At 30.6% G+C, this 27859-nt stretch overlaps 1 protein-coding gene across 1 annotated transcript in view; it reads left to right on the top strand.

Annotated features, from left to right (window-relative positions):
* Positions 1-27859, top strand: part of LOC148285097 (suppressor of lurcher protein 1-like) — a 120324-nt gene that overhangs the window by 23649 nt on the left and 68816 nt on the right. Inside the window, exon 3 of the mRNA XM_088230318.1 lies at positions 26383-26539. Within this exon, the coding sequence (XP_088086444.1) occupies positions 26383-26539 (157 nt within the window). The remainder of the gene's footprint in view (positions 1-26382; positions 26540-27859) is intronic.

Here is a 27859-nt window from a genome sequence, read left to right as displayed (position 1 = left end):
CTTGCAGCAAATAATGTATTGTATTTAATATAAAATTATGATTTGCTTCATATTGCTCTATATTTCTCTGGGGAATTTTTTAATAACAATAAACTTCAACCAACAGTTTTTAACCACAAACATTGTTAAATATTTAATTTGATTTAAAGTAACATAATAACAAAATAAACTTCGTGAAAATAAGCTAAAGTGACATAAATATGTTTATCAAAAATATAAATTTTCTACAGCATTGCGTCGGACTTAATGAGGGTTGTATATTTGTGTAAACCTCCCTAGTGAACGGACAAGCACATTTTGGACTTTGGTTAGAAAAGATTTTCATAAATTAGAAATTCAAATAGCTGTCACCTAATAAGTTATGTCTCCCGAAAAATTAAAGGCCTTTTGAAAGAATTACAAAGACACTATCCAACCGACATTAAATAAATACAGAATGAGACACAGTTATCTAAGGGGTAATTTTATGTCCATATTTAAGAAGTGAGTTTTGAATATTTAAGCAATACAAGCAGTTAAAAAGTACTCTAATTTAAATAAACGCGAAATTAAAGAATATTTCATTAAAATTATCTGAATCGTTATCAAATATAGGATCATAATAACTCGTTTTCATAAAGTTTATTTTATTATTTCAGTAATCCGCGTCTACTTTGGCATTAAGTATATTTTTTTTGGCATTTTAACAGTTTTTCAAATATTTATAGTTAACGGTACTCTTTCGTCCACAGTGGAAAGTAGATTTAACTTAAATAAATCTAGATTAATAATCATATTAGCAAAACGTTCATGTTATTATTATTGTCTGATAATTTTTACATGAAACCTCGAGTAAACAAACGAATAGTGGACAATCCGCCGGACAATCACGTGAGGGGGTAATAAAATGTAACCAGTTTTGAGTATACAATTGAAATATTATTTATGTTCAAAGCATTAACTTTGTGGTCAAACATTTGAATGAAGGTAAGTAAATATTTGTATCTAACCACTTGCCAACTTCTTATGACTACCGATTTCGAGACATATCTGTCTCTTCGTCAGGACACTCGCTACACACATGCAAATACCAAAATCACATTCACCTCTACCATCACCGTAGTATATAAAGAAAAAATATACGTGCCGCGTCCTGCCACTGTGGCCACCTGCCACTGTGGCCACGCTTTTTAAATAACCTTAATAAGCATAACATACACTGTTACATCTTATAAAACTTACCTGCCATCGTTATCTGTGGAATTAATCAATATTCTCCTCAACGCTATTTAAAACAGCGAAAGATTATTCGGTATCCCTTTTTCATACACTTTTACTATTAACTCAGTGTAAAAATTACACTTCGCTACCCTAGAAGGCTGTAGTCTCATAATTCATTTTCGCTTAGTCTTACAAGTTAGATTATCTTATTCACAAAGTTACCCACCCACCTGGGGTGCTAAAACTTTAAGATATTTCCGTGGCGCTCTAGCACTTTCTCTCCTGAAAGATATCCTAAAAGGACATCCTTATAAAATAGGCCTCTTAGTTTGGGAAAATACTTGGACTTAATTCTCGCACACGTCGTGACCAAATTAACAATATTTTGAGTTTTAATGATACACATACATATTTAAATCAGGAGGCCCAACTACAGTGGTAAATTCCAGCACAAAACACCAAAGCTTGAGAAAAATCAAAACAAGGAAGACTAAAAAAGACATGGCACGACAATACGCCGTATACTTGGAGCAAGATTTGTCAAAAGTCAGAAAAAATCAGGAATGAGAGAGTGCATGAATGAATATTGAGGAAGCGAGGTCTTTTTGCAAAGACAGAGTGATGAGGCGTTCTATGCTCTCAGCTTACTCCCGCGAGGAAACAGCCTGATGGATTGTTTGTTTCAAATGATACACAAAACAACGATATCCTTAAAAAGTAACAAATTGCAGTTTAATATATCATGGACCGGGTTGTGGTCCCGTGGCTAGTGTCAAGGACTCACGGATCAGAGGTCCGAGGTTCGAACCGCACTCTACCACAACTTGATTCCCATTTTCTAATAGTGAGTTATTTACAACTCATTGAAAATTGCCTCTTAAATCTAAATACCTGGGTAAATAGTCATAACGGAAAGATTTTTTTCTTACATAAAAAATATATTCGAAGAACAAACAAAAACAATTATCTTTTTGTTATTTAAATTAACCTAAAAAAACAAAAAGTTTTTCACGAAATTTCTCCAAAAAAAATGCTTCTAAAGGGTTGTAAGATAAAAGCTTTTATTTTCGGTTTACACAAGAATGAAAAGAGTTGAAAATTGAATTTGATAATTGAAATTACCCGTTGACCAAAGCTTTCGTAGGAAATTAAATTTTCCTAAACTGGAAGAGATTCTCGTATTAGTAAGCCTTCTAACTCCTTGTTTAGTACTAAGCAGAGTATTTGCATAATTTATTAATATTAATATTTATTGGACTAATCTATTTTCATTACGTTTAGACAGTTTAGAAGCGAAAACTTCTACAAGTAAGTAGATAATAATATGTATATAATATTGCTTAGAAATGCTGCCATTGAACTGCCAATACATTGAACAGGTTAGCATATGGATTTTACCAAATAGTGTAATCCTTGATGCAAAATACATTAACAAAGTTGCAAAATTAAAATTCGGTGATGTCCTGCTGGTAAAACAACTTTCTGACTTCAAACTGAATGTAGATAACTTTGTTGATCCAGAGTATAAAAAATGAGTTTCCCAAACTCACAACACTAAACATAAAATTAGTCGTTCTCCAAATTACAAATTACATCTGAAAACGATCGGCGAAAACGAAATGGTGTTATTCTGAGATATTCGAAAATCTCCCAAAAACTATTATTAACGTAGAAGATCTTCAAATCTATTTTTAAAAGTAAAAAAATATTTCTTTAGTACTTATCAGTAAACGTTAAATGTAAATGAGGAAGTACGGTGATTTTTTTTAGACTATTTAACAAAGCCAATATTTAAAAAAACAAATTATGTATCGTATTATCAGCGCTATGATTTTTTGAGTTGTTCTGATTGGTGAATTAGCTTCCCGTAAAGCAGAAACCTATCACAACACTATATCACTGGTTAATTCAAAGGAACTAGTAACGCCGTTCAAAGTATGTAGTTCGTTTTCACTAATATCATTTTCATATTTTTTTTCGTAAATTTTTTACATCTCCTTAGAAAACATTTTTAATATCCAATTTCCCGTAGTACTGAACTTCTTCAATAACAGATGTATTTTATTTGTTTTATTTGTATTTGTGTAAAACAAACCTGTTTTTAAAAATTGTGTCCCACGGAAAAGTCTCTAGACTCAGCGAGTAACAAAATTGTAACAAGTTACCAAATATAATGAATAAACGCTGTTTTACAGCACTGAAATATGTTAAAAAGATGAACCAAATATGGAATAACAAAAAAAACAAATTAATATTAATTATAATTGTTAATTAGGTAAAACATATTGAAAATTATAAAAAAAAGGTAAAACAATAGAAAAAATGCTCCGAATACGACACACTAAGATTTTTTTAAATTTTGCACGCAATTGTTACATAAAATATAGAAATTATCGCTCCTGAATACTCAATATAACATTAATTATGACAGGATTTGCACTGGCGTCACTCCTTGCCTTTGATTTTGTGCCTTTTTCAAAATGTAATTTTTCTTTTACAATTCATTTCAGTTATGTTTTACAAGGAGTCTAGGACCTGGATACAACTTGGAGAATATAAATCAATTTAGTTTTTCAAGAATTTAATTTTAGAAAAAAAAAAATTTAGACTGTATTCCATATAAGGGTCGCCTAGATATCCCATATTAAGAACAAGGCCAATACAAACAAATATATTCAAAGAAAAAAATCCACTCAAATTTAACTTCAAAACATTATGATAATAAAAAATTAGGACCAAAATGTAGTCGTTCAGTAAAAGATTTATAATTTTGTGGAAAAAAAATGAAAACAACAAAGTAAAACTTTAGTAAATATTAAGATGGAAAAGCAGAAAAACGTATTCACTGTCTCTGACGCTTGTGGTACATCTGCATCCGAGCGGCTAATAGCTTATTTCGGTCGGTCGGTAGGGAAGTCGGTACGCCGGGTTATAAAGAGCGTTTTTGCTTAGTTTTTGAGAAACTCCGTCATCTCATATTAAGGACGTATGCCATATACGGTACATCTTCACTATTAAATTCTCAATCCATTTTTAGAAATTAATTTTATATTACCTCGTGTATTTGACTTTAGTAAAAAAGCATGCCATTAAAAAGAACAATGTTTTAAGTTAACAAGAGGTAATATCATGGGGATTGTAAAATAAAAATGAAATAAAGAATTAGACAGCAGACATTATAGGCGAAAATAATTGGTACGCATTAGAAGGTTTAATCTGGCAGCCAGATATAAGCGGCCATTACAGGACGTGCGCGAAATATAAACGGCACCAATTAGGAAAACGAACGGTTGATTTTGCTTCGTATACGTCAATCTTACAGCTTTAAAGTGAAAAAAAAATCAAATAATACAAATGTGCATTAAGTTTCAATGTTTCAAATGAAATATTTAAAGTCTAGTGTGTTTTTAGTACCCTTTAATTTTGTCAAAAAAATAAATTATTTTATATGCTTAAGTTCAGACATATGAAAAAAAAACATGATGACATACTGTTTATTAATTAGTTTTCCATTTTTTATGCAAAAAAAACATATAATTAATACCTGTTGTAGCAAAATAAACAAAAAAACATAAAAACGCCTCTCAAATTACGCGCGCGCGTCCCCCATCACTGTCATTAACCGACTGAAGACTGAATCTGTTTTACCCAACACCCGCCACAGAACAGCGTCTCTGGCTTTCTTGTTATGAGTTTTATCTTCGTGCTCGCTCTTACACAAATGTTTTGTTGAATTAGCGGATATTCATTTTTCAAGGATAAATATTTTTTTGTATTAACATTCAGCATAGTTTTACAAATTTTACTCTCCAAATCCGGTGTGAAAATGTCCATTGGAAGATTACAAAAAGTACGAGTTCATAATTTTAAAAAAATTAGAGAGATATAGCAAGTCTTGTGTCCTATGTCAACTTGTGTGACATCTCAGCCACACAAGAGTTTAAATGGTCAAACAATTGTGCCAATGAAAACTTTCTACATCTTCTTCTCTCCAGAATTTGTTCATAAGTACACTAAAAATCTAAAACATAAATTCCTACAGTCTTTTGAATTTGAGGTTAGACATGTAACAGATTCATGCTTAACCCTTAGCACCACACGCTATTTCTGGCCACGCATCTACACACGGGGGGGAGCATGGTCCCCCAAAAAGAAAAATTACATATCATTTATATTTTTTACCACTAGATCGGTTTTTTTTACGAAATAAATTAAATACTTTTAATGAATGTTATTAGAGTATTTATTTATAACTTTTAACGTAAAAGTATACATTTCTAGCGTCAAACAAAACAAGTTACAAAAAACACGTTAAATTTTAAGAGTTCACTTTAGAAAGTAGTTATGTATTAAAATTATGAATAAAAAAATAAATCAAGTGTTTTTTATAGTAACTCTTATTTTATTTATTACAAAACATGCATAATTTTTTTTTGAAGTACTCAAACATCTAAAATCACATGGGGAATGCAAATAGTACTGCTTAAACATAAAAAAACAGTCAAATTTAGGAACCTTATTTCAATCTCAAATCAAAATAATGTTAATGATCTAATGAATATTTTTCCTAGCATTTGGCACATATTTTAACGTCTACAGAATGATTACAACACACATTATTCATACATTTGGAGCACACTCTTGGAGTGTTGCTGTCCTTGAATTGTGGGCACAAATAAATGACAGTGTGATTTCTTAGGTCTAATTTTTTGGCTCGGTCCTTGTGCAGGTTGATCTTCAGGTAGCTCAACATCAACCTCACGGAGAAACTTGTCAATCATATCTTCAGTAAATAGACAAACCCGTGCTTTCAATGGAGACAATGGCTTCTTGGCTTGTGCAAGACCTCTAAGACCAGATAAATGAATAATAATGTTATGTTCTAGCAACCGTGATCGCGATGGTGGTACTTTCAACCATTTGTATATGTTTCTGCCATAAAAAGCATAACTGTTTTGGCTTTGTTTATCGTTGTCACTTGAGTTTTTGTTTCCAGAGATACGTTGCACTTCTTCTTCACTTTCAGTATCGTAATTACTGATTTCAGACTCCACGTCACTTAAATTTCAGAAAAAATGTCCTCATTTACGTTTTCCTCAGAGTCTAAGTCATTAAACAGATATTTTAATTGCCAAGGATTAAAAAAAAATTCCATAGTGTGCGCCACAAACCCACAAAAAAACAAATAATATCATCGTAATCCCCATCGACTCGTACCTCTTGATCTAAGCACAGTAGCCGGGTGCGTATCCACTCCCCGCGAGACCTCGGGCAGCAGTGGGAATACACGAACACTCAACAGCGTTGCGTTTCAAAAACTTAAAATATTTGCTAAAATGTGAGTGGTAGGAGACCCTACCCCCCCACGTGTGGTGTTAATGGTTAAACAAATAAAGAACTTGTTCAATCATACACATGTTATAAATAATAAGTTATAACCAGACATTATCACGTCGTAAAAAAGTAGCAAATATCGCATGACAATTTACTTTTTGTTGCAAATAAATTCACAATTCACAATAACAAACACGTTTTGTGAGTTATGACGAGATAGACAAAAATGTATTACCGGCTGACAAAAATGTAGTCCAAATATAATGTTGGGGAATTTTATAACAAAATAAACTATATATTGCCAAGGATATGATTATTGTTCAAAGGTCCAACCGTCTAAAGGAACACACTTTGCCCCTATTACAGTTTGTTTTGAAATAATATGAAATAAAAATAATTTATTCTAAAAAGCGCTCTTTAATTATTAATCATTTAAATTCAATAAATCTTTTTCAGGATAACTGCAAGAAACTAATTTTTAAAAATTTCTGCATTTACGTTAAAGCAAAAAAAAATGGTAGGTTTTTAATATTTTTAAATACATTTTTTTAAATCTCCTTTGTCATGCCTAAGTGCTTCCGTGTACTGCTAACCTATTCAAGTATAAGATTATTTGACAGTTTGACAGCTAAGGAATTTACCCGAGACATTAAAGCGAAAATTTGTAGATATTTTCAATAGATCCGACACGACCTGAATTTTTCTCAGAAACTCTGTTCATTAAATCCATTTGAAACCAGGATAATTTTCATCCAGTTTTATCAAATGCTTTGTTTAAAACCCTTTAGAATAAAAAAAATGTTTTTTTAATCATTTGCCATCAGCCTTTCTTTACTTTAGCTTAAACCAGTCAATGATAGTTTATTTATTTATATTTCATTTTTTCAATTTACAATTTCTTAAAAACTTCTCGCAACGTTGACATTTAATACATATAATACTTTTTCACAGAATTTATCTAGAAAATTATTATGAATCGTTTTGTAAATGTTTAAAGGAATTCATTTGCTTTTATTTCTTTGACTAACAACTCATGTACAATTTACAACCGTTTATTGGTTGTTTTTATTTTTAATCTCAGATTGCATACAATATATCAGGATGTAATTGATTTTTCAACATTATTTCATTTGATTGAATCCCTTATTTTTTGCTTTACTGTAAACAAACCAACCGAGGAATGATTTATTTGAACATTGTTTTATTATATGTTGGGTTTACATATTATTACCTTATATCGTACGCATTGCATTGAAAGAAAACTTAATAAAAAATTTAAAAATATTATTTAGAGAAACGTAGAACTTAAATGAAACTTTTATGCATTATCAAAATAGTTAATGCTGTAAGTGATGGCCCATCTCTGTTGCAATTATTTTCTTTTTTATGTTTCCAACCATGTCACTGTTAGTCAAAATCTACTATTTATCAAATATTCTAAAAACATTTTTTTGTTTAGTCCAGAAACTGTAGATTTGTTGATTCGTCACATAACTTGGCATCCTTAAGGATAGATCGTTTTTAACGTAAGGGACACAGATGGATTGGCACGGGTTAGCTCGAAGTCTTTTATATTTGTCGTGTTTTTAAATATATTGTTTATCATTATTTTATTGCTCTTTTTTGTCTTTGCTAGATAGTTTGATGTTCTTTTTTCTTCAGATTCTTGTTTATCTGTTACTTCATATAACTTTTTAAATTGTTGTAGGCCGCTATACTACGTAATACATAAATAAATTTAACTTTAAAATGTTATAAGCGATTCATCGGTCCAAATGATACTTAAGCGCAAGCATTGGTCAAATAAATCAAAATAACACAATTTAAACAACATTTTTTTTTCTTCTTTTCTACATCTGCTCATAAGTGGAGCATGCGAACATCGCTATACGCCTTCAGGGGCCCCTTTCGCTAGCCAGCTCTCCTCTCCTCCCACGTCTCTTAGTTCCGCTGAACAAAGCCGAAAGATCGACGGTCTTCCAGGACGATGGGAGCTCATAGGTGTAAAGAAGAGGCAGCTTTACCTCTATAAGCAATTTTATTGATATTTTTATCAAAATCATGAGATCATCAGAAAGCAAATGCTTCATTTAAAAAATAATATTAGCTTTTATAACTGAAATAACGCCCATTTAAAATTATTCATTAAAATGTTTCTTTGATAAGGGAAACAAAAGAAAACCCGATTTTGGTTTGTAAATGCTAATGTTGTAAAATGTATACCTGTCAAGGATGACGAAGGCTTACTTGGGGAGCATTAGAATAATCCACCTACATAATTTACATATAATGTTTATCGAGCCCTTAATTTATTTAAGTACATATTTTCATCAAGAATACTGCCAGAAAAGAAAAGAAAAAATCAATTGATAAAAGTAATGTTGTGAAAAAAAGTTAATGTCCAACATAATATATTTATTGCATAAATAGGTACGTGCTAAAATGTTTTATTTCATGATTTTGTTTATAAAATATGCAAATATAATGTTTTACAAACACTTTTTTTATTATGAAATATTTGTATATTATCACTTACTAGCTTATCTGTCTGTTTTGAGACCTGCTCATTTATTTTCTTCAATAATTTATTTTTAAATTTTTGGCATTTATGAAAACTACGTTTATTTTTAGACAAGACTTTTCTTAAAAATTTAACCATTTTTATTACAATTTCCTTTAACATTTCACAATAATTAAAACACTCTATGCGTATTACATTAAGTTTTCAATAACTTCAAAATTAATTGGATTAAGTTCGTAATAATAAGGTTGAAGATAAAGCTTTCATATGTAAGTAAGGCTTTTTATCCCTCTCAAAAGCTTTCAAAGCTTATTTTATTAATTAGACTGGATGGAATTTATGCGTAATAATTTTAAATATTCATCCCTAGTAAATATAATGTTGCCATACTTGAGCACGTTTGCATATGAAATAAAATAATTAACAAGCATCGCTAGGCTTTGAATATATTATTATTGAAAGCAAAACTTCGAAGATTCTAGCCAAAGAAAGTAAATTGTTAATTTAAAATTCATATAGAGCATAATAATATTTACTCCTTTTGTGAATTTCACGTAGGGATATAAAAGTAGGAAGAGATTATATACTTATATACTTGTTTTATATTTATAATTTAAATCTATCACAACAGAGAGCAAAAACATTTTTGATAAGGCAATATGAAAGTCCATGTATTTACAGGGCTTATATTTATTTACACATTTTAAACGCCCACGGCGGGCTTTAAAATATTGAAAAATGTGCAAAATGAGGTTATGACATGCTGCGCAGATGATGAAACACCGATAAACATTCTATCTACTTCTTCCTCTTCTTCCTCTTCTTCTTCTTCTTCTTCTTCTTCGATGGCGCTATAGCCCAAATCGAGCCTTGATCCCCTTCAGCTTTTGCTTCCAACTCTGCCCATCCTCAGTAGTCATTTTTTCAGTCTGCAACTTGTAGAAGCTGTGCATTTAAGACCGTTCTCCTATTGTAAATATACGTTTTCAACTATGTTTGTTATAAAAACTTATAATTAGAAATCAAACACTGATTTGAGTCTACTTAAGTACCTTGAATTATATAACTATATAAGGACATTCATGCCAAAGAATCTTCACATTCGTTTGAAAATGCCCTAATAAGGCGAAACAATTGTCACGAAGTTTTTATTTTTATATGTTTACATTTGTAAAAATAAAATAAAGTGTTCAGTAGACTCAAATCAGTGTTTGATTTCTAATTATAAGTTTAAATATGGAGTTCTACAAAATAAACACCAAATCAATCAATATGTTTGTTATGTTAGTTATGATTGCTGTGTTACTTTAGTTTTAAGTCATTGTTTTTGTATATTTGACTACGTTAATTTGTGTAAATCAGTCATTTTTTGTACATGTCCAGCTCATCTCAACCTGAGCAGTTTTATGTGCGTTGAGATACTAGGGGCTTCATATGTGCTGTACAATTCGGCATTTTCCCATGCCATTGCTAATGCGCCACTCTTCTTCATCTTTCACGGGACTATAGCATCTACTACATCTTAGCAAACCTTACTGTCACGGTAAATGCCTCGCATCTATACGCCAATACAGTCCTGATAATTACAGGGTTATCTTTGTTTCCACGTTACATTCCGTGAGAAGAGAGCTTAAGCACGTAAATTGGTCGCCTGCTTTAAAGCCTTTGGTCCTCCATTGCTAAATATATACGCCTCTTCCATATCCTTCCATTTATTTTGGTTGGTTGCTGCTTGCTGCCAACTTTTACCGGAAATAAAAAGGTTTTAAGGGAAACGGCTGAGTAGATGAGGGGTAAGAGTTTTTGAAAGGTATCCTAGTCTAAAAAATCAGGATTTAGGATTTTTTTATTATAAAAAAAAACTTAAATAAAATGGGATTTTCAAAAAAAGATAGTGAGATTTTTTTAAAGTTTGGCATGAGAAATGTTCCTCTAAGTTTCTCGGTCTGGACCTGAGACACGTGTATAGCATTGACACTCATTTACTAAAAAAATGTACGGGAAAACCTATAATTGGCCATTTTCAGCGATTGCTTATAAATTTAAGAAATTAACCCAGACGTTTAAGTAAACTTTACACTAAATAAAGAAAACCACTAAAATTAGCCAATCCCTTGAACTGTATTTTCTCAAACATTCACTAAGAAATATATTTAAAGATGTTTTTTATGAATGAGTTGACGATGCTTTTAAGTTTTCTACATTAGCGCCAACTCTGATTTCATCCACAAAAAGAAATTTCATTTTTTTATAGTTATACCGCCCTGAAAATTTCTGTTTGGCAATTTCCAGGGAAATTTTCACTTATCCCGCCTTATATTATTTCTATCCCACCAAAGGTGAGCAGATCCATGCGCCATTTTTCATTGCTTATAAACGTTCCGCAGTTTCCTCCTAAACCTTAAACCCAGTTTAGACGCGCAAGATACAAAATTAACTGTATTTTTTTTACTACGTACAATTTTGCTGATTTCATCATCAGTTTTATAAGGCACCACATTAGTACTTGGATGCAACGCATCAATTTCAAATTTTAATTAGTTTATTTAATACGAATAAATGTAAATTACAAAAATATATTCGAGGCACACGTAACACGAAAAAAATATTGCGATACACTTTAAATGTAATAAAATAGTAAAATAAAAATACCCAGTAATTAGAGTAAAGGGAAACTACCATCGCTGAACGTTCTTTCAGTAACACGAAAGATGACGATAGCCGAAGAGATGCGGTTGAGTAAAGACATTGCTTTTCCTACTGGCGTTACCATTGGCAGGCTGGTTCTGCAAGCAGGGAGGTAAAACAACTTAAGCTGCATTTGTATTGGGTGGTTATTAGGAACATTGAAAAAATACTTTTCATTACACGTAAATTGATCTTAATACCACGGATCAATTGGAAAAAATACACAAGCAAATATGCATTTATTATTTTCTCCAAATTACTACGGCCAAGCATTCGATAGATATATGGTATTGATCATATTTAATATATGGACTAAAATGTAATCAGTCATCAGGTAACAGTTTGGAAACAACGAACTTATGCAGTATAGAACCGACTTTTAAACCATTGTTTCGCATCTACTATGGTAGGACTTGAAATTAGGAACTTAAACTACAAGCCAACCACTACAAGTTGGACTTATCTAAGATGAAAATAGGCAAATATCTGAGAGTTCGAGAGAGAAGTGGCATAATAAGAAAAATATGTGAGGCTGAAGACATTGTAAGATAGAGTATACACCTGGGTGGGGCTGGTTAGAGTATGTCCAAAAAATTACGCTACATAATCAGCCTCACAAGATTCGTTCTCGTGAAAGACCTCCCAGAAGATGGAAGGGCAGCTAGAAATCCACCTTAAACGAGATGTAACTCACCAGAGACTATATGAAATTAAGGTAAGAATCTGATTTAAATCCATAAAAAGCTAATGTTGTTTACAAACATTCAAAAACAATCTTTTTTAGACAAACAACATCCTTTTATCCTGGTAGGAAGATGAAAAAAGATTTATGCTCCCGACTTTTTTTTACAGATTATATTGAAAATTTTAATATTTACGAACCCGTGCGGCACAAAGATCTACATTTCGGTGAAAACCGCACGTAAATCGGTTGAGACGTTATGGAAGAGCTCAGTGACATTACACGTACAGAAAAATTATACATATATATACAGATAAAACTCGTTTTATTTTTACGCCTCACACGAGTTTTATATTAGTTAGAACACAAGTTTTGAGTATTCAGATTTACCTACTATATTTTTAGTAAGTACTCTACTTTATATCTTTACATATAAGTATGTACATATATTTGTTAATGTACTAATCGGCAAATGACATTTTATTTTATAGTTAATTATTTAAAATAATGATATAAATAAATTATTTTAAATAATTATTTTCATTCCCACAAAATTGACATTTTATATCGTGTTTTATTTACCTACCTTAAGCACAACAATAAATGGTATTCTGTATAAAACTTTAATTGATAATTTGATGTTACAAAATTCTTCACCAATGCTTTCAATATTTTAAATAATAAATAAAACCCCTGCATCACCCATTTCAACCAGCACTATCAGTATATCAGTACTATTTTGTATAATTATTATGGTATAGTTTATATTTACACCTGATGATTGGTAATTTTGAATATCTGAAACTTGGTGTATTCTTACGATATTAAACTCTTGGGTGGCGTATAAATACAACGTGTTATATTTATAATACACTCAACATTTTTTGTGCCACTCAGTATTGCTATGGCATTTCCCGGTAGGCCGCAAAATTTTAGAATTTTTTTTAAAACTTTCGTTTGAACCACAGTCGTGTCGATAATTTTAATAATTCTCTTTATATTTCAGCAAGTTTCTAACCGATGTCTCTGAGTGAACAAAGTCGAAAACCGTTCGAAATACTTGACCTCGACGCGTAAAGCGCGTACAAAGGTACGCGTTTTTCCGCGCTTTTTTATATGGACGGCTCTCCGAGCACGAAAACGGAGAGCGTATTAACGCGCTTATAAAACTCAACCGGTTAAATTGTCAAGTATATTTGAAGCCACATTTACGTTGCGTTTGAAATACTTATACAGTACACCAGAGGCGATAAAGCAGATAATTTTATTTGACGTACCTGTAGAAATTATAATGGACTTAGTATTGATGTTCACATTACATTACATACAAAAAAATTCTTCATGGGGTCGAAAATTTCTTCATTGGGATAGTTGCTGAATGTGCATCTTGAGTGGTTTATGCAATGTGTATGTGCCGCATGTACTGTATATGTTTGTCTATGTTTTATATGTGCGTTCATGTGTGTGCGTGGATGGCTCGGAGTGTACATTCGGTATTTTTATTTATTTTAATTTATTACCTCCATGAAAAACGCAAATGTTAACAATTATTCTTTTCTCACTTAAAATTCTGATTTTTTTTTTCACGCTTAATGTTTATATTTTTTGCATAATTTATGAATACTTAATTGGTCTTTTTATGTTGAAAAATTGTTTTTTATAATACTGATTATATATGACTGTATGTTTTCTAAATAAAATAAAGTAAAATAAAAATGTAAATAATATAAATTTATATATGTTGTTGATGATATTTGAAGCTGACTTGCGCTGTATTTGGCAAGATTTTTTTATTATTTTTCACTTTCCCGTTCGTTAAAATGCGGCTTTAGGTCGTGTAGTTATTACCCGTAGCTTTTGTCTTGTGTCGAAATTGAGTTTTTCATTCCGTTTCTGACACCCAGCACGACGAAATTAAGTCTGTCCAACCGCCCTTATAGTGGAATGGCGCTTACACTCTGTGCTTTACCACCTTTAGGGGAGTTTTATATTTCAGTAATACATTCTGATTTCCAAATAAACTTAAAAGGGGTCTTCTCGCTTTCATTCTTTCTCCAAAACATTTTTGGTTTGTTTTACTCAAACAGCCAGATACATAACAAAGAGTTTAATTGTAGACGAAGAATTAAAACTTGAAAAAAACTATAGTAAACATGAACACAATACGAGAATATCAGAATTTTTTTTATTTTATTTTATTTTTGCACCACAACAGGCCCAATTACAGTGGTGAATTACATCACAGAACACCCAGGCTTGAGAAAAATTACATTTAATTTTTGTGTTCTCACCAGGAATCGAAGCCGGAACCTTCCGTCTGTGAGTCAAGTGTCTTGACCACTACACCACGGAGGCCGCCAAATATCATATACAACCTTTTAAAATGAGAAAAAGACAATCGAGACTAATAAACCATGGACTGAAATTATACAATAAACTACCAGACAAAACTTAACAAAAGACTCAGACAACCTTAACAAAAGATGTTAAAAATATAATTATTAACAGTAGATTATGAATTTTAAAATTAAAAATATTTTGTTAAATTTATGTAACCCGTAAGGGTTTGTCAATAAAATTTAAATTAAAAAAAATATAAAAAAATATCAATACAGCCTTTTCGTTGTTTTATATATTTAAGTAAATACGATTATGTGACCTGGTGGATAAAGAATATGGTTCTGTGTGGGTGAAATAGAACCAGAATTCTGGACGAGTGTTTTTGACAACTCTTAAAATTCGTGTATACTTGAATAAACACCCGGGCTGAAAGAGCTAATACAAAATCGCCGTCATATCAAAATTTGTAACAATGATGCATCCATTAAAATGTAGGTTTCTTCATATTCTTGGTTCAAGTCTTATTTCAGCGCTTCAGTATCTGAATTCAAACTTCTTTCATAACTTTCAGGATTGCTAATTAAAACTACTGCTGAAACTTTGAAAACCACCGAGTACTTGTTTTCTAGTTGTACCACTTCATTCATGACTAGTATGCAAAATCATAAATAACTATGTTTACACAATTGTGTAAAGTTATTCAAAAGATTCACTTGAAATTGTTCTCACAGTTTCTCCATCAGGCGATGATGACAATTTTGTATTTATTTGACTTTATTTAACCACACAATTATGTATACGTAAATGCATATGTACAAAAGTTTATTTACATAATATAGAGGCGAAATTTCTTTTTACCTACCCAAACCGTTTGAATTATGTTGTAATTTAAATTAAATTGTAAATGAGAGTCGTTTTAACTTTATAAACCCTTAACATACGTATTCAACAAATCAGAACAATATTCTGCAATTATAAATTGAATTTAAAACTTAGGCAGAGAATAGTGAATTGTTATGTTTGGTCTGTTCTGTAGTATGGCTCAGAAACTTGGACTTTGAAACACATACTATAAACGGGTTGGAGGCATTCAAGGTGTGGCTTCACAGAACAATGCTTCGTATACCGTTGACAGATTTTGTCAGCACTTTAGAGGAACTTAGAAAAATTAATTGCAACAGACAATTAATAAAATGTATAAAGTCCGTAAGATCTCCCATCTGGGTCACATCCTGCGTGGAGATAAGTAACAAATCTTCCAACTTATACTAACGGGCGAGATTGAGAGACCTGGCAGATGGCAAACGTCTTGTCTGCTCAACATAGGAGACTGGACCGGAATGAGATGTGTGGAAAGGTTGTTCCGGGCAGCGCAAGACAAAAAAGCCTTTTGAGAAGTATTTGCCAAAGTCATGGACACCTGATAGGCCACAATAATAAGAACCTTTAACTGGTTTGCTGGATTTTGATGACACAAATAGTATACACAGTCTATTGGATAATACGATATTGCCATCTTTATATTTTTCTCATAGCTCTGAACTAACGAATACGAATTATTATTGACCAATTAGTTTCAATATAAAATTGAAGAACTCGTTCTAAAAACATTGTGGATTTTGTTTTTCACGTCCTTACAATCGTTCTTTTCAAATATTAAAAAAAAACATAAGTACCTTAAATTCACCGTTAAAAATGCGGTGTTTTTACGAAAACGGCAATTGTCCACATCAATTCGTTTGAAATAGGCAATAATCCACACCACTTTGTATGAATGAACAAAAAATTGGAGAATTGTTTTCAGGCGTTGCCTAGTAGGTGATTTGCTTCAGCCGGATGAATCTCACCCACGTGGTAAAGGTTTCAGCTCTTTTACTGCACAAAAGTCAATAGATGGAAGAGTTGAGGAAATGTGTATGTTCAAACATGGGCAGAATGGTGAATGTTACACAGTGTGTAAAGTGGCCACTTAAACCAGCCAATGACAAGCCATAAGCCATGTAAATCTTTTTATCCATCCAATAAAAATCTTTTTCTTAAATTCTAAGTTTAGTCTGTAAAAAAAAAAAAATTATAAAAAAATGGGGAAACCAAACAATTTAAAACATTGTCAAAAAAAGTGTTTGTTTATTATTTTTTATATATTTCGTTTTCAAAAAAGACTTGATTTACTTGTATTTAATTTTTTTCAAACTTTTATTTTATTGATATTTTTAAGATTTTTTTAAAAATATTTTATGTAAACATTTATTATATTGTGTTACAAAAATGTTTAAAGAGAGAAATCCCTGCAAAAAAACTGCTTTTGCAGTTTGGCGAGAATTAGAAAAAAAAAAAAAAATTAAAAAAAAAAAAAAAAATGCCTAGACTTCCATACCCCCTTCTCAAAATTGTTTTCCCTCTCTGTTATAATAATTTATTTTCAATTATATTTTTATTAGCGTTTCTGCCTTTATATAGCGCCATAAATATTTTTATTTAATTTATCTTAATAGCATGAAGAGTTCACAAGTTTTAGAAAAACAATTATTTCGAAAATACAATTTCTTTTTCATAAATCCATTTTACATATTTGTATCGGTATTTGCAGTGTGTGATATTTGCCATTAAGTTTGATAACTAAAAATTATTTTTTTTAGTGCTCATCAAGCATTCAAATTTCTCTCTTTCAAAATTTATAAAAAGTGACAATTTATACTTAGCCATATTTCTGCTGATAAGGAAATGGGAATTAAGTTGAGGTAGACTGTGGTTCAAACTTCAGATCTCTGAACCGTGAATCCGGAACACTAGTCACGGGACCACAACCCGATGAATGAAGTAAAAGTGCTGAAACCCTTCTTAATACATGTGAGATTCATCTAACTGATTTATTTTATTTACTAGGCAACGCCTGATATTAGGTTATTCTACTGTGTTTTATTTTATATCTTTAACTCAGTCAGCCGTTTTATTACTACAACAAGCTTCCAGATTACAAATATTATTTGAAGATTCTCTATTTGTAGTATTTTGAGGTGTTTTATTTTAAACATTATTTCCAAAGGACTATTTTTCTTTGATAGGACACCGTTGACATATTATTATGTATCACATAGAACATGTGGCGTTTGAAGTGGCCGTTTTTGACATAATTCATTTTAAAGGAAATCGACCAGTGCTCAGTGTTAACATTTAAATCATAGTTTAAATATCTACTGAATATCATTATGGTAAATTTTTATAAACTTTTTCACAACTATTGTATTAAAATAATTGTGAAAAATTGTTAACATTGTTAAATTGTTTTATATTTTACACAGTTAAGTCTAACTGTGTAAAATATAAAACAATGTCACTGTACTGCATGTTTCCTAAATAAAAGTAAATAAATAAAATAAAATATACATTTTAAAAATAATTTATTTCAACAGAGAGGGAAAACATTTTTGAGAAGGAAATATGAAAGGCTAGGCATTTACACGGCTTATGACCTGTCATTGGCTGGTTTAAGTGGCCACTTTACACACTGTGTAACATTTACCATTCGGCCCATATTTGAACATCTACATTTCCTCAATTCTTCCATCCAGCCAGTCTGCAAGCATTTGGACATAATCAAACATTGTTAAAATAAAATAGTGTAGAACGACGCTACGTATATCGCGTGGTTAGTAAAAATTAAATTGTTGTTCGAGATGATTTTCACAAAACCAGAGAGAAATTAGAAGTTGATATATATATTACTTGTATCTTATGTACTTATGGGCACACTCTTGTGTTACATTTCTACCACTGGCAACACCGCAAACAGACACTGGAAACAGGCCGACTTTTCGATGGCGCGATCGAAGCTAGCCAGAATCTGCGTGTCCTCGATCAGCTTTGGTTCAGTTATATTATCTCCAATTATGTAGTGGATCTTTTGTTGAAATATAATGATTGTGACTTACCACAGTTTTGTTGCACGGTTGCGTGAAGTTTGAATGAAAGATTCATTTACATTGTTTGGAGATTTAATAGATAATATAATGAATACATGATATACAACGATGTGATTAAATTAAATATAACACTAAATTAAATTAACCGTATTTCTATTTGTGTTCATAAATCTGGCAAATACTTCATATAAATCGATGCAGGCATTATGCATCGATCAATTCTGTTGATTTTTACGGTCATATTACAATTAAAATGTATAATTGCTACAGAAGCCTTTATTTAACAAAAAGGTTCCAACGTTTCAGTAGAACCACGCAAGTGGAAATCTATTTAAATAGCCTTTGCATTAGGGAAGGTCAAAGCGATTATTGTAGGGAGAAAGCGCTTAAATAGGGACTGAAGGTATTGATTACAAAATATCCAAAGGGAATTAAGTTAATAGTGTTGTAGGTTCTGTAAGCAGATTGTATATTTAGATAAAGGACACCCATTCTGCTACTAAACCCTTTGAAATTAAGCACTGTAATAAAATGTCACAACAAACATTGAATTATTATTCTGGTGATGGGGAAAATTGATACGGAGAAACCACCCTTAAATAATAATGTTTATTCTGAACAAGTAAAAATAAAAAAATTACTACTTTTTATTTTCAAGTTCAACACACTTTTTATTAGTTCATCGATATCTAATTATTTTAAAGTTATACTTCATGTACATACTTTATATTTGTATAATAAAGATGTTTAACTTCTTACATTTGACTAGCTAGGTATTTATAATTAAGTAGTTTTAGTTTTTTTTGTTATTTAGGTATAGAACTACATATTTATTTATTTTATAAACACAAACGGCAAATCTGCCTTTTACGAAAATTTATAATACTAACATTTTCGGCTTAGATTTAGGTTTTTTTTTTAAATGCATATATATATAATGCATATATGGCACATCAATATGGTAAACAGTAAACTCAAACATTCGGAAAATCATAAAGGAGTTTCCTACTAAAATCCTTCAAATCAAATTTAAATAATAATTCCCTTTTCACATCTTAAGATGCAAAGGGCACTGAATTGGTACACCAATCGCAGCGTATCTTGATCAGTTTTTTGTAACATGAAGGTAAGACTATCAGTCTAACGCTTCAGGTACTTGTCCAGAGACTATGAAATAATCAAGTGTGAAAACACCTTTTTAAAAAAAAATTCAATTTAACCATGCCGGGAATCGAACCCGAGACCTCTCGTTTGGAAGGTGAACGCACTGACCGTGCGCCATGAGGCCGTATAGAAATTGTTGACCATAAAGTTAATGATTTAAATATTTAAGAATTACATCAGAGATGGATAACATTTTAAAGAAGTAAATGTGGAAGTCTGGGCATTTACAGGGCTTATGACCTGTCGTTGTGTGGTTTGTGTGGCCAATTAAAAACTGTGCAGTATTTTTATTTTGCTTATGTTTGAACATCCATATTTCTTCAATCCTTTCATATGATAATTTTAGTAAAATTAAGGAGCTGAAACCTTTTTTGTTGTAAAGAGATAAATCTGATTGAATTATTTCAGAAAATCAACAACGCCTGAAAACATTTTTTATATTTTTAAACTTCTTGTTGTACCAGTTGGTGTTATTTCAATATTTTGAGTTTGTCCAAATGTTTATTTTCAAAAGCCTGGATTTTATTTCAGAGGGAGGTTTTTAGATTAACAAGTTACAACAGGGATAGAGAACATTTTAGAGAAGTTAATATGGAAGTCTAAGTTGCTAATTTACACGGTGTAACATTCACTATTTTGCCTATTTCAAGCATCCACCGAACTTTGTTGGCGATTCAATGTTTTAATTGGTATGTTTTCTAGGATAAAAGAAAACGATGCTTTTCAACCGCAAACAATGGAAATAACATACTGCAGTTAATGATACTTAATTATTATTTCTTTTTGTTTTTACAGGAAGTTATTATTGTAAGGAAAATAAAAATTTAAAGCTAAGTTCCCTTATATAACAAGTAACTCTGAGCGTAGTTGCTTTGTTCAACTTCCCATGAGTTTAACGTTTACTTCAAACATTTGGCTCGCCTGAACCAAAGATTTTAGTAAAAACATAATAATTACTGAAATTATATTTACTAGCGTACTGAATATATTGCTGTTTAACCTTTCCTCCCCAATGATGTGTAGCTAGTACAAATTGCATCTTTAAAAAGTTAAAGATGCAATTTGTACTGTATTAAAGAATAACTCTATAAAAATAATAAATACTCGGTGAAGATTTGTAGGATTCTCCGTTTTACTTATTGATTGAAATAATATATTATTAAATAATGACATGATTTACTAATACATTCAAAAGTTTACGAATGTGATTTTAATTTTTTATATTTTTTTTTTATTTTCTTTTATTCAGGAAACAAACAGTACAGTTACAAAGTTTAATATTTTACACAATTAGACTTAATTCTAATGGACCAGTGAAGTTTCCATATTATAAAGCAATTATATATAAGGTTAATTATGAAAGTATAAAAAAGAGAAGGAAAATGAAAAACATAAATGAAATTTGTTTAAAAATTAAAAATTTTGGTGAATAAAAGATATTTTAAAGTTTGTAGTTTGTAGTGATCATTTACAAATGGAAATAATATTAAAGATGAAGAAAATTTGTAAGAGTAAATAAAAATTAAGAATTGAAATAAAGAATAAAAAACATGCTCAGATGTAAAAAATAAAATAAAATAGTATTAACATTTTGAAAAAAAAAAAGGAAAAACATAAATATACACATATTTATTTTAAGGGATTCAAAGAAACGATGAGAAGAATCTTTAAGTGAAATATAAGACAAAAAATTTAGGTCAATTTAGGTCAATTTAAAAAACATCTTCAAAATTAATGACACATTATAGTAAGAACAGCAATAATTTGATTTTATTAACATATATAATATAAGTAATTAAAAGTAGTTTAAAAGTATAAAAACATGCCAATGCAGCAGAGAAAAAAGAAAAAATAAAGAAGGAATAACAAGTATAGCAAGTAATCTTTAAAATTTGAAAAAGCAATATAAGGAGGAGATTTTAAACCAAGAGTGATGTATCAGAATACTAAATATACGTTTATCTCAAACACTCTTCTCGTCTCACTCTCAATGCTATAGGTATATACGCGAGCGAGAGAGACGAATTCATGCTTCCCACTTTTACCTACTGTCTTCGGACGTACGGTTATCAATATCAAATTTGTTTAGAGGTGCAGGAAACGGGACAATGAAACCTTCATTTTGTCGAATTTCTCCCACACAGAATATCCTTTTAAACAGTTCGAATTAAATCAAATACTAATATTCTTCTTTATTAAATAATAAGTGCATTGTTGTATAAAATAAAAAGTGCACTATTTTATCAAATAATTAGTCACCAGTCTATTTTTTATTGGTAGAATTTTTGTAGTTAAGTAATTAGACCACTAAAATATAATTATTTCGTGCTTAGAGTTTGAAAAATTAAATGTGATACTAAAGTTTTTTCTAAACAGGTGGGGACGTGATAAAACACTTTGACAACTTGTGGTAAAGAAGTTTCGGTAGTACTATTGAACGTAATATTACCCATATAGAGTCGTAATTGTGGAATAGGGTAGGTGAGGGGGTAGTGGATAGTAGTAAAGGGGTACTTTAGAACTTAGATATGGGTACTGAAATGGAATAGAGGTATTACTGCAAAACGAAGTCATGTAACCGGAAGTGTCTGATAGTTACAATGAATGATTTTTTTTAATCAACGTATTCAACCGTAATAAATTATAACCGGATAAATATTTAAAATCTCTGACGTACATAACATTTATGTACAGAAAATTATGTTATATCGATTATGACAATCAACCAAAATAATAAAAAAACTTAAGACGCATTCATAATTTTCCTAACCGCAAGCAGAGGTGCAAAGCGCATTGGAATTCCAGTGAGGAATTTTAGTATTTTTTAAAACTTTTTTTTAGTTTATAGACTATCAAAATAAATATTTTTAATAAATATTTGTATGTATCGCATTATCATCGCTGTAATTTTGAAATCTGTGACGTCATAAATTCTAGTCAGTGAGCTCTACTGATTGGTAAGTTAGCTTTCCGGAAACCGGAAATCTATCGCAGCACTATAATTGGTATATTAAAAAAAACATGTGATTGAAACATTTTTTTTCATACATTTTGCAAAAAACTGCGCCGTACAACATTTTTTATATCTAATTTTCTGTAGCACCGATTTTTCTCATTTTGGTTAATATCCATTAATAGGGCCATTTGCTTGCTAATAACGGCTTTTGCCGATAATATGTACTTGTTTTTCTGTACATATCGGTAGTTTAGCAGCTATCTGCTTTCTATTCATTAACTTCTATTTACAGTCTGTACTACGGGATGGGTTAAACAACCCGTAAAGTAATACAGACCACCATTGTTGTCAAATGAATAAATATTTGGATAGTTTATATTACATGAAAAACAAGGTGATCAGTCTTGCACTTCATGTGCCAGTCCAGGAACAATAATATATTGCAGTGAAAGTACTTTCTCCACAGACCCATAAACCATGTTAAGACCAAAGACCAAGGATCAAGGATTCAAAATTATTTTCTTAGACAATTAGATTTCAAAAATAATGTTTCATTCTCAAGTTAGACTGAGTCAGCTAATTTTCACAAGGTTCAAAATCCCGCAACTCGGCGTACCGTACCATGTTGGATATGAGCTTTCTATACAAAATTGTTAATAACGTAATTGATAGCCCAGAAATTGTAAGAGGCATTTCATATCGAGTCCCTGTCCGTAGAACTCGTCAATCGGTACTCTTCGGCATTCCTAACTCAATGACTAATTATTAAAAAAATAGCTCTCTACGAAGAATACAGATTACCTATAATGACAGTTTTAGTGACATCGACATACTACATTGTAAATACCATATTTTTATCAGATCAGTTAAAGACATTTTAAATTTATCTCCTGCTTGACTTTTAACTTTTAATTTGATTTTTAATTTTATCCTTCAATTTTAACTTTTTAATTTTGATTCTTAATTTTAACTTTTAATTTAAAATTTTAACTTAATTTTAATTTAAACTTTTAATTTTAATTTTAACTTTTACTTTTAATTTTAAACATTTGATTTCAACTCTTAATTTATACTTACTTACATCTACTACCTGCATCGAATAATTTATTGTTGGTTGTGTTTTTTTACAATTAAATTTAAATGTTCATGGAAGCAGAGAGAGAGGGAGGAAAGTAGAGTAGCTATACAATGTCTTCTCCTTTTTATGAACTTTGTATGTAATATTTTTGTTTTTACTTTTTTAGAATTAAATTGTTTTTCCCCTCTCCTCCTGCATTCATTAGTGTGAAATCTGTAATTGGTCTTACTTTTTAAAATTGTTCTTTTGTACCTTGTTTTATATAAAGACTGTATTATTTCATTAATAAACAAATAAATAAATAAATCTTCCAAACGAAAGGGTTTTACACTTACGAAAAATAAACATTTTACATCAAAAATCACGAGACTTTCTTTTTTTTACAAAAACTTTCATTAGACGCAATTTTAATTGAATTTATATTTTGTATTTCGAAATAAAAAATAATAATTTTAAAGTATAAATTAGTTCTAAAAAACAACTTCTAGGGATTTGATTTGCGTAACTTCGTCACCAATTTGGTTTTGCGTTGTGTAAAATTACTACTCCTTAATACTATGTTACAATTATGATAGCAAATAAGTTCTTTTTCCCCAATATTTTTGTTTGATTATAATGCCTTTTTATACAAATAATCAAAATAAAAATAAAAGCATGTTAATATTGCGATTCCCTGACGGAACAAATATGTACCACTGATTTTTTTTATGTAAGATTTCAAAAAAATGTAATCGTTTTAAAGTTAAATAAATAATATAATTCAAAAATAAAAAGTTCAACAACTCTTCCAAATCTATATTCAGGGATCAAATGGTAAACAAGAGCAAAAGATGTTTAAATTTTTGGAGACTGAATTATCTTACAAATTCTCCAATCGTTAGACAACACCGGCTCGGAAACTAAAATGAAAAAAATAATGTGTTACAAACTCGTTATCAGTTTTTAGATACAAAATTCTTAATCATCATTATCATTCTCTTTCCACACCTAATAGTGCATAGGACACTGCATTGTTACACCGATCACAGCGTATCTTAATCATTTTTGTTACATGAAGGTTAGATGATCTGTCTTACGCTTCAGGTACCAGTCCAGGGACTATGAAATATTCTAGTGTAAAAACACTTTTTTAAATAAATATTTTATATCAACCATGTCGGGAATCAAATCCGAAACCTCTTGTATGGTAGGCAAACGTGCTGACCATTACACCACGAAGCCGACTTCAATACGATTCTTACGGCGATAAAATCAAAATAGCTTACATTATTCAAATATTGTAAAAATCACTTTGACTTTTTGCAGTTTTACACATAAACAATACCTTCTGTAATCTTTATTTTTTTAAATAAAACTGTTGTTATTTTTCAAAACCATTTGATTATATACCTACCTACATTTATAAAAGTTTATTTTATTTATATATTTATTTAAGTATAATGTAATTCAATACTTTTAAGGTCCAACAGATCATTTTTAACGAAATTGAGTTACGTATACAGTTTTTACGAGAAAGGCATTATTTTTTAATGTATAAACAAATTTTGTATTGAGTGGTAGTCATTATTCATGTCTTTATAGTAAAAAAATATGTAAAGCTCTATTTCTGCAGATTTTTATTTAGGTCTGTTGGATATAAACGAAATGAAGCGACGATTTATTATTCATTCTCATTGTCTTGACTATGAAACGCATAAATTTATTTTTTTACCAATCATGTAAAAAACCTCGCGGCGTATATAATTATAAATACATAATAAAAAAAAATGTTCAACAATGTTTGATTATGTCCAAATGCTTGCAGACTGGCTGGATTTCCTCCCTAGGGAGTTGTTCATATTTAAATTTATTTCAACAGAGGGAAAAAGTTTTCGAGAAGAAATTTGGAAGTCTAGGCATTTACAGGGCTTATGACCTGTCATTGGCTGGTTTAAGTGGCCACTTTACACACTGTGTAACATTCACCATTCTGCCCATGTTTGAACATCCACATTTCCTCAACTCTTCCATCTGTTGACTTTTGTGAAGTGAAAGAGCTGAAACCTTTATCACGTGGGTGAGATTCATCCGGCTGAACCAAATCACCTACTAGGCAACGCCTGGAAACAATTTTCCAATTTTTATACTTCTTCTTTTACCAGGTACACAGTGTGTAAAGTGGCCACTTAAACCAGCCAATGACAGGTCATAAGCCCTGTAAATGCCTAGACTTCCAAATTTCTTCTCGAAAACTTTTTCCCTCTCTGTTGAAATAAATTTTTTTTAAAAATGTTGTTTAAAAACGAACATTTTACACATAAGTACATATTTAACTGTATAAAAATGCCTTTTCCGTTATTTGTAAAAAATAATCAAATAATTTAGGCCTGTTATAGCATGACTTATGACTTCATTATTTGGAAAAAATAGATGTATAAAGTTTTGTATATTATTTTGTAGACTCGTGTGACATCACAGCCACACAAGAATAAAAATACTTTCTTTCTTTTGTTTCAGAATTATTCCAAACGGACGGTGAAAAGAAGTCCGGAAGTATGTGTGACTACGAATTTCTGTCGACTGACACCTCCAAGACTCATGGGAGGTTCTATAGCCCCCGCTACCCTTCCTGCTACCCCAGGAACATTAAGTGTACCTACAGATTTAGAGCCAGGTAAGAAAATAAAAGATTAGTTTTTAATCGGATCGTGGCCCTGTAACTAGTTTCATGGACTCGCGGATCAAAGGTACGAGGTTCGTTCCCCGCTCTCCCTTTACTTGGCTTCCATTTTCAAATAGTGAATTATTTAATACTCGTGTAAAATGGTCGCCAAAATGTAAATATTCGATGAACACTAATATTTTTTTTTTTGTAAACGTATATTTATATCTACATGTATAGTTTTATAAATAACTCTCAAGGGGGCTTAAACCAGTCCTGGTGTATAAAAGTTTGGAAAATTCTCGATAAAATCAGCTGTTCCAAGAAGCATGAAAAGTGAAAAGTATTTTCAGGCGTTGCCTAGTATGTAGGTAAATTAATTCGGTCAGAATGTCACCCGCATCAATCAGGGTTTTAGATCTTTGACTTCACAAAGATCAGCAGATGGAATAATTGAAGAAATATAGATGTTCAAACATAGGCAGAATGATAAATGACACACAGTGTGTAAAATAGCCACTTAAAACAACCAATAACAGGTCATAAACTCTGAAAAAGCCTAAACTTCTAAATTCTCTTAAATAAAATCTATTTTATTTATATATATATATACACATTATAACGTTTAACACAATATATGTGCACCCCATATCAAACTCTTGAGGAGGAATGAGTTGTAAATAACTCACTTTTAGAAAATTAGAATCAAGTTTATTATTGTAACTACAGACTCGGGCAAAGACACTCATTTTTCATAGCTTCTAAACTGTTCAATGCATTTCATAAGGACAATTGATAGAGATTATTTTTTATGTTAATTAGTTTTGATTTAAATTTCTGTTGAAATTATGGATAAAAAAAACAGATCTAATAAGCTTATTATTTTAATGAATAGCATGTGCAATATAATTTTTTTCTCATTTTTATTGACAAAAAAAATATGTTCTCATATGAACATATATTATTAATTTTTTGATATTTTCATATTTTTCCAGTAGTCTTTATTGAACTAAAATAAAATGTAGGCCATGCCTTTTCCGGGATTTTTTTGTTGTGTGTATGTAATAATGTACTTTTTTTTAAACTTATATAGGCATAACTTATAAATAGGAAACAATTTAGCAATAATTAAAATCGGATTAGCAACAGATCCGAAGATTCCAGGATGCAGAATTAAGTTCGCGCAGAGGCACTCTTTACATGTTGGTTCAAGATCCTTTAATCTCTACCTAATGAATTACAAAACATTAAATCTCTGAAACAGTTTAAAAAAGTATTGAGGTCTTGGATTAACATAAAAGGAACAAATAGACACCATGTAAAAAAATATAT

This window comes from Micrasema longulum, unplaced genomic scaffold (assembly GCF_059751315.1).
Source record: "Micrasema longulum isolate JH-2025_06_02 unplaced genomic scaffold, ASM5975131v1 h1tg000060l, whole genome shotgun sequence".
Lineage (NCBI taxonomy): Eukaryota > Metazoa > Arthropoda > Insecta > Trichoptera > Brachycentridae > Micrasema > Micrasema longulum.
The sequence above is the reverse complement of the archived record's forward strand: the minus strand, read 5'-3'. Positions and strand labels throughout refer to the sequence as shown.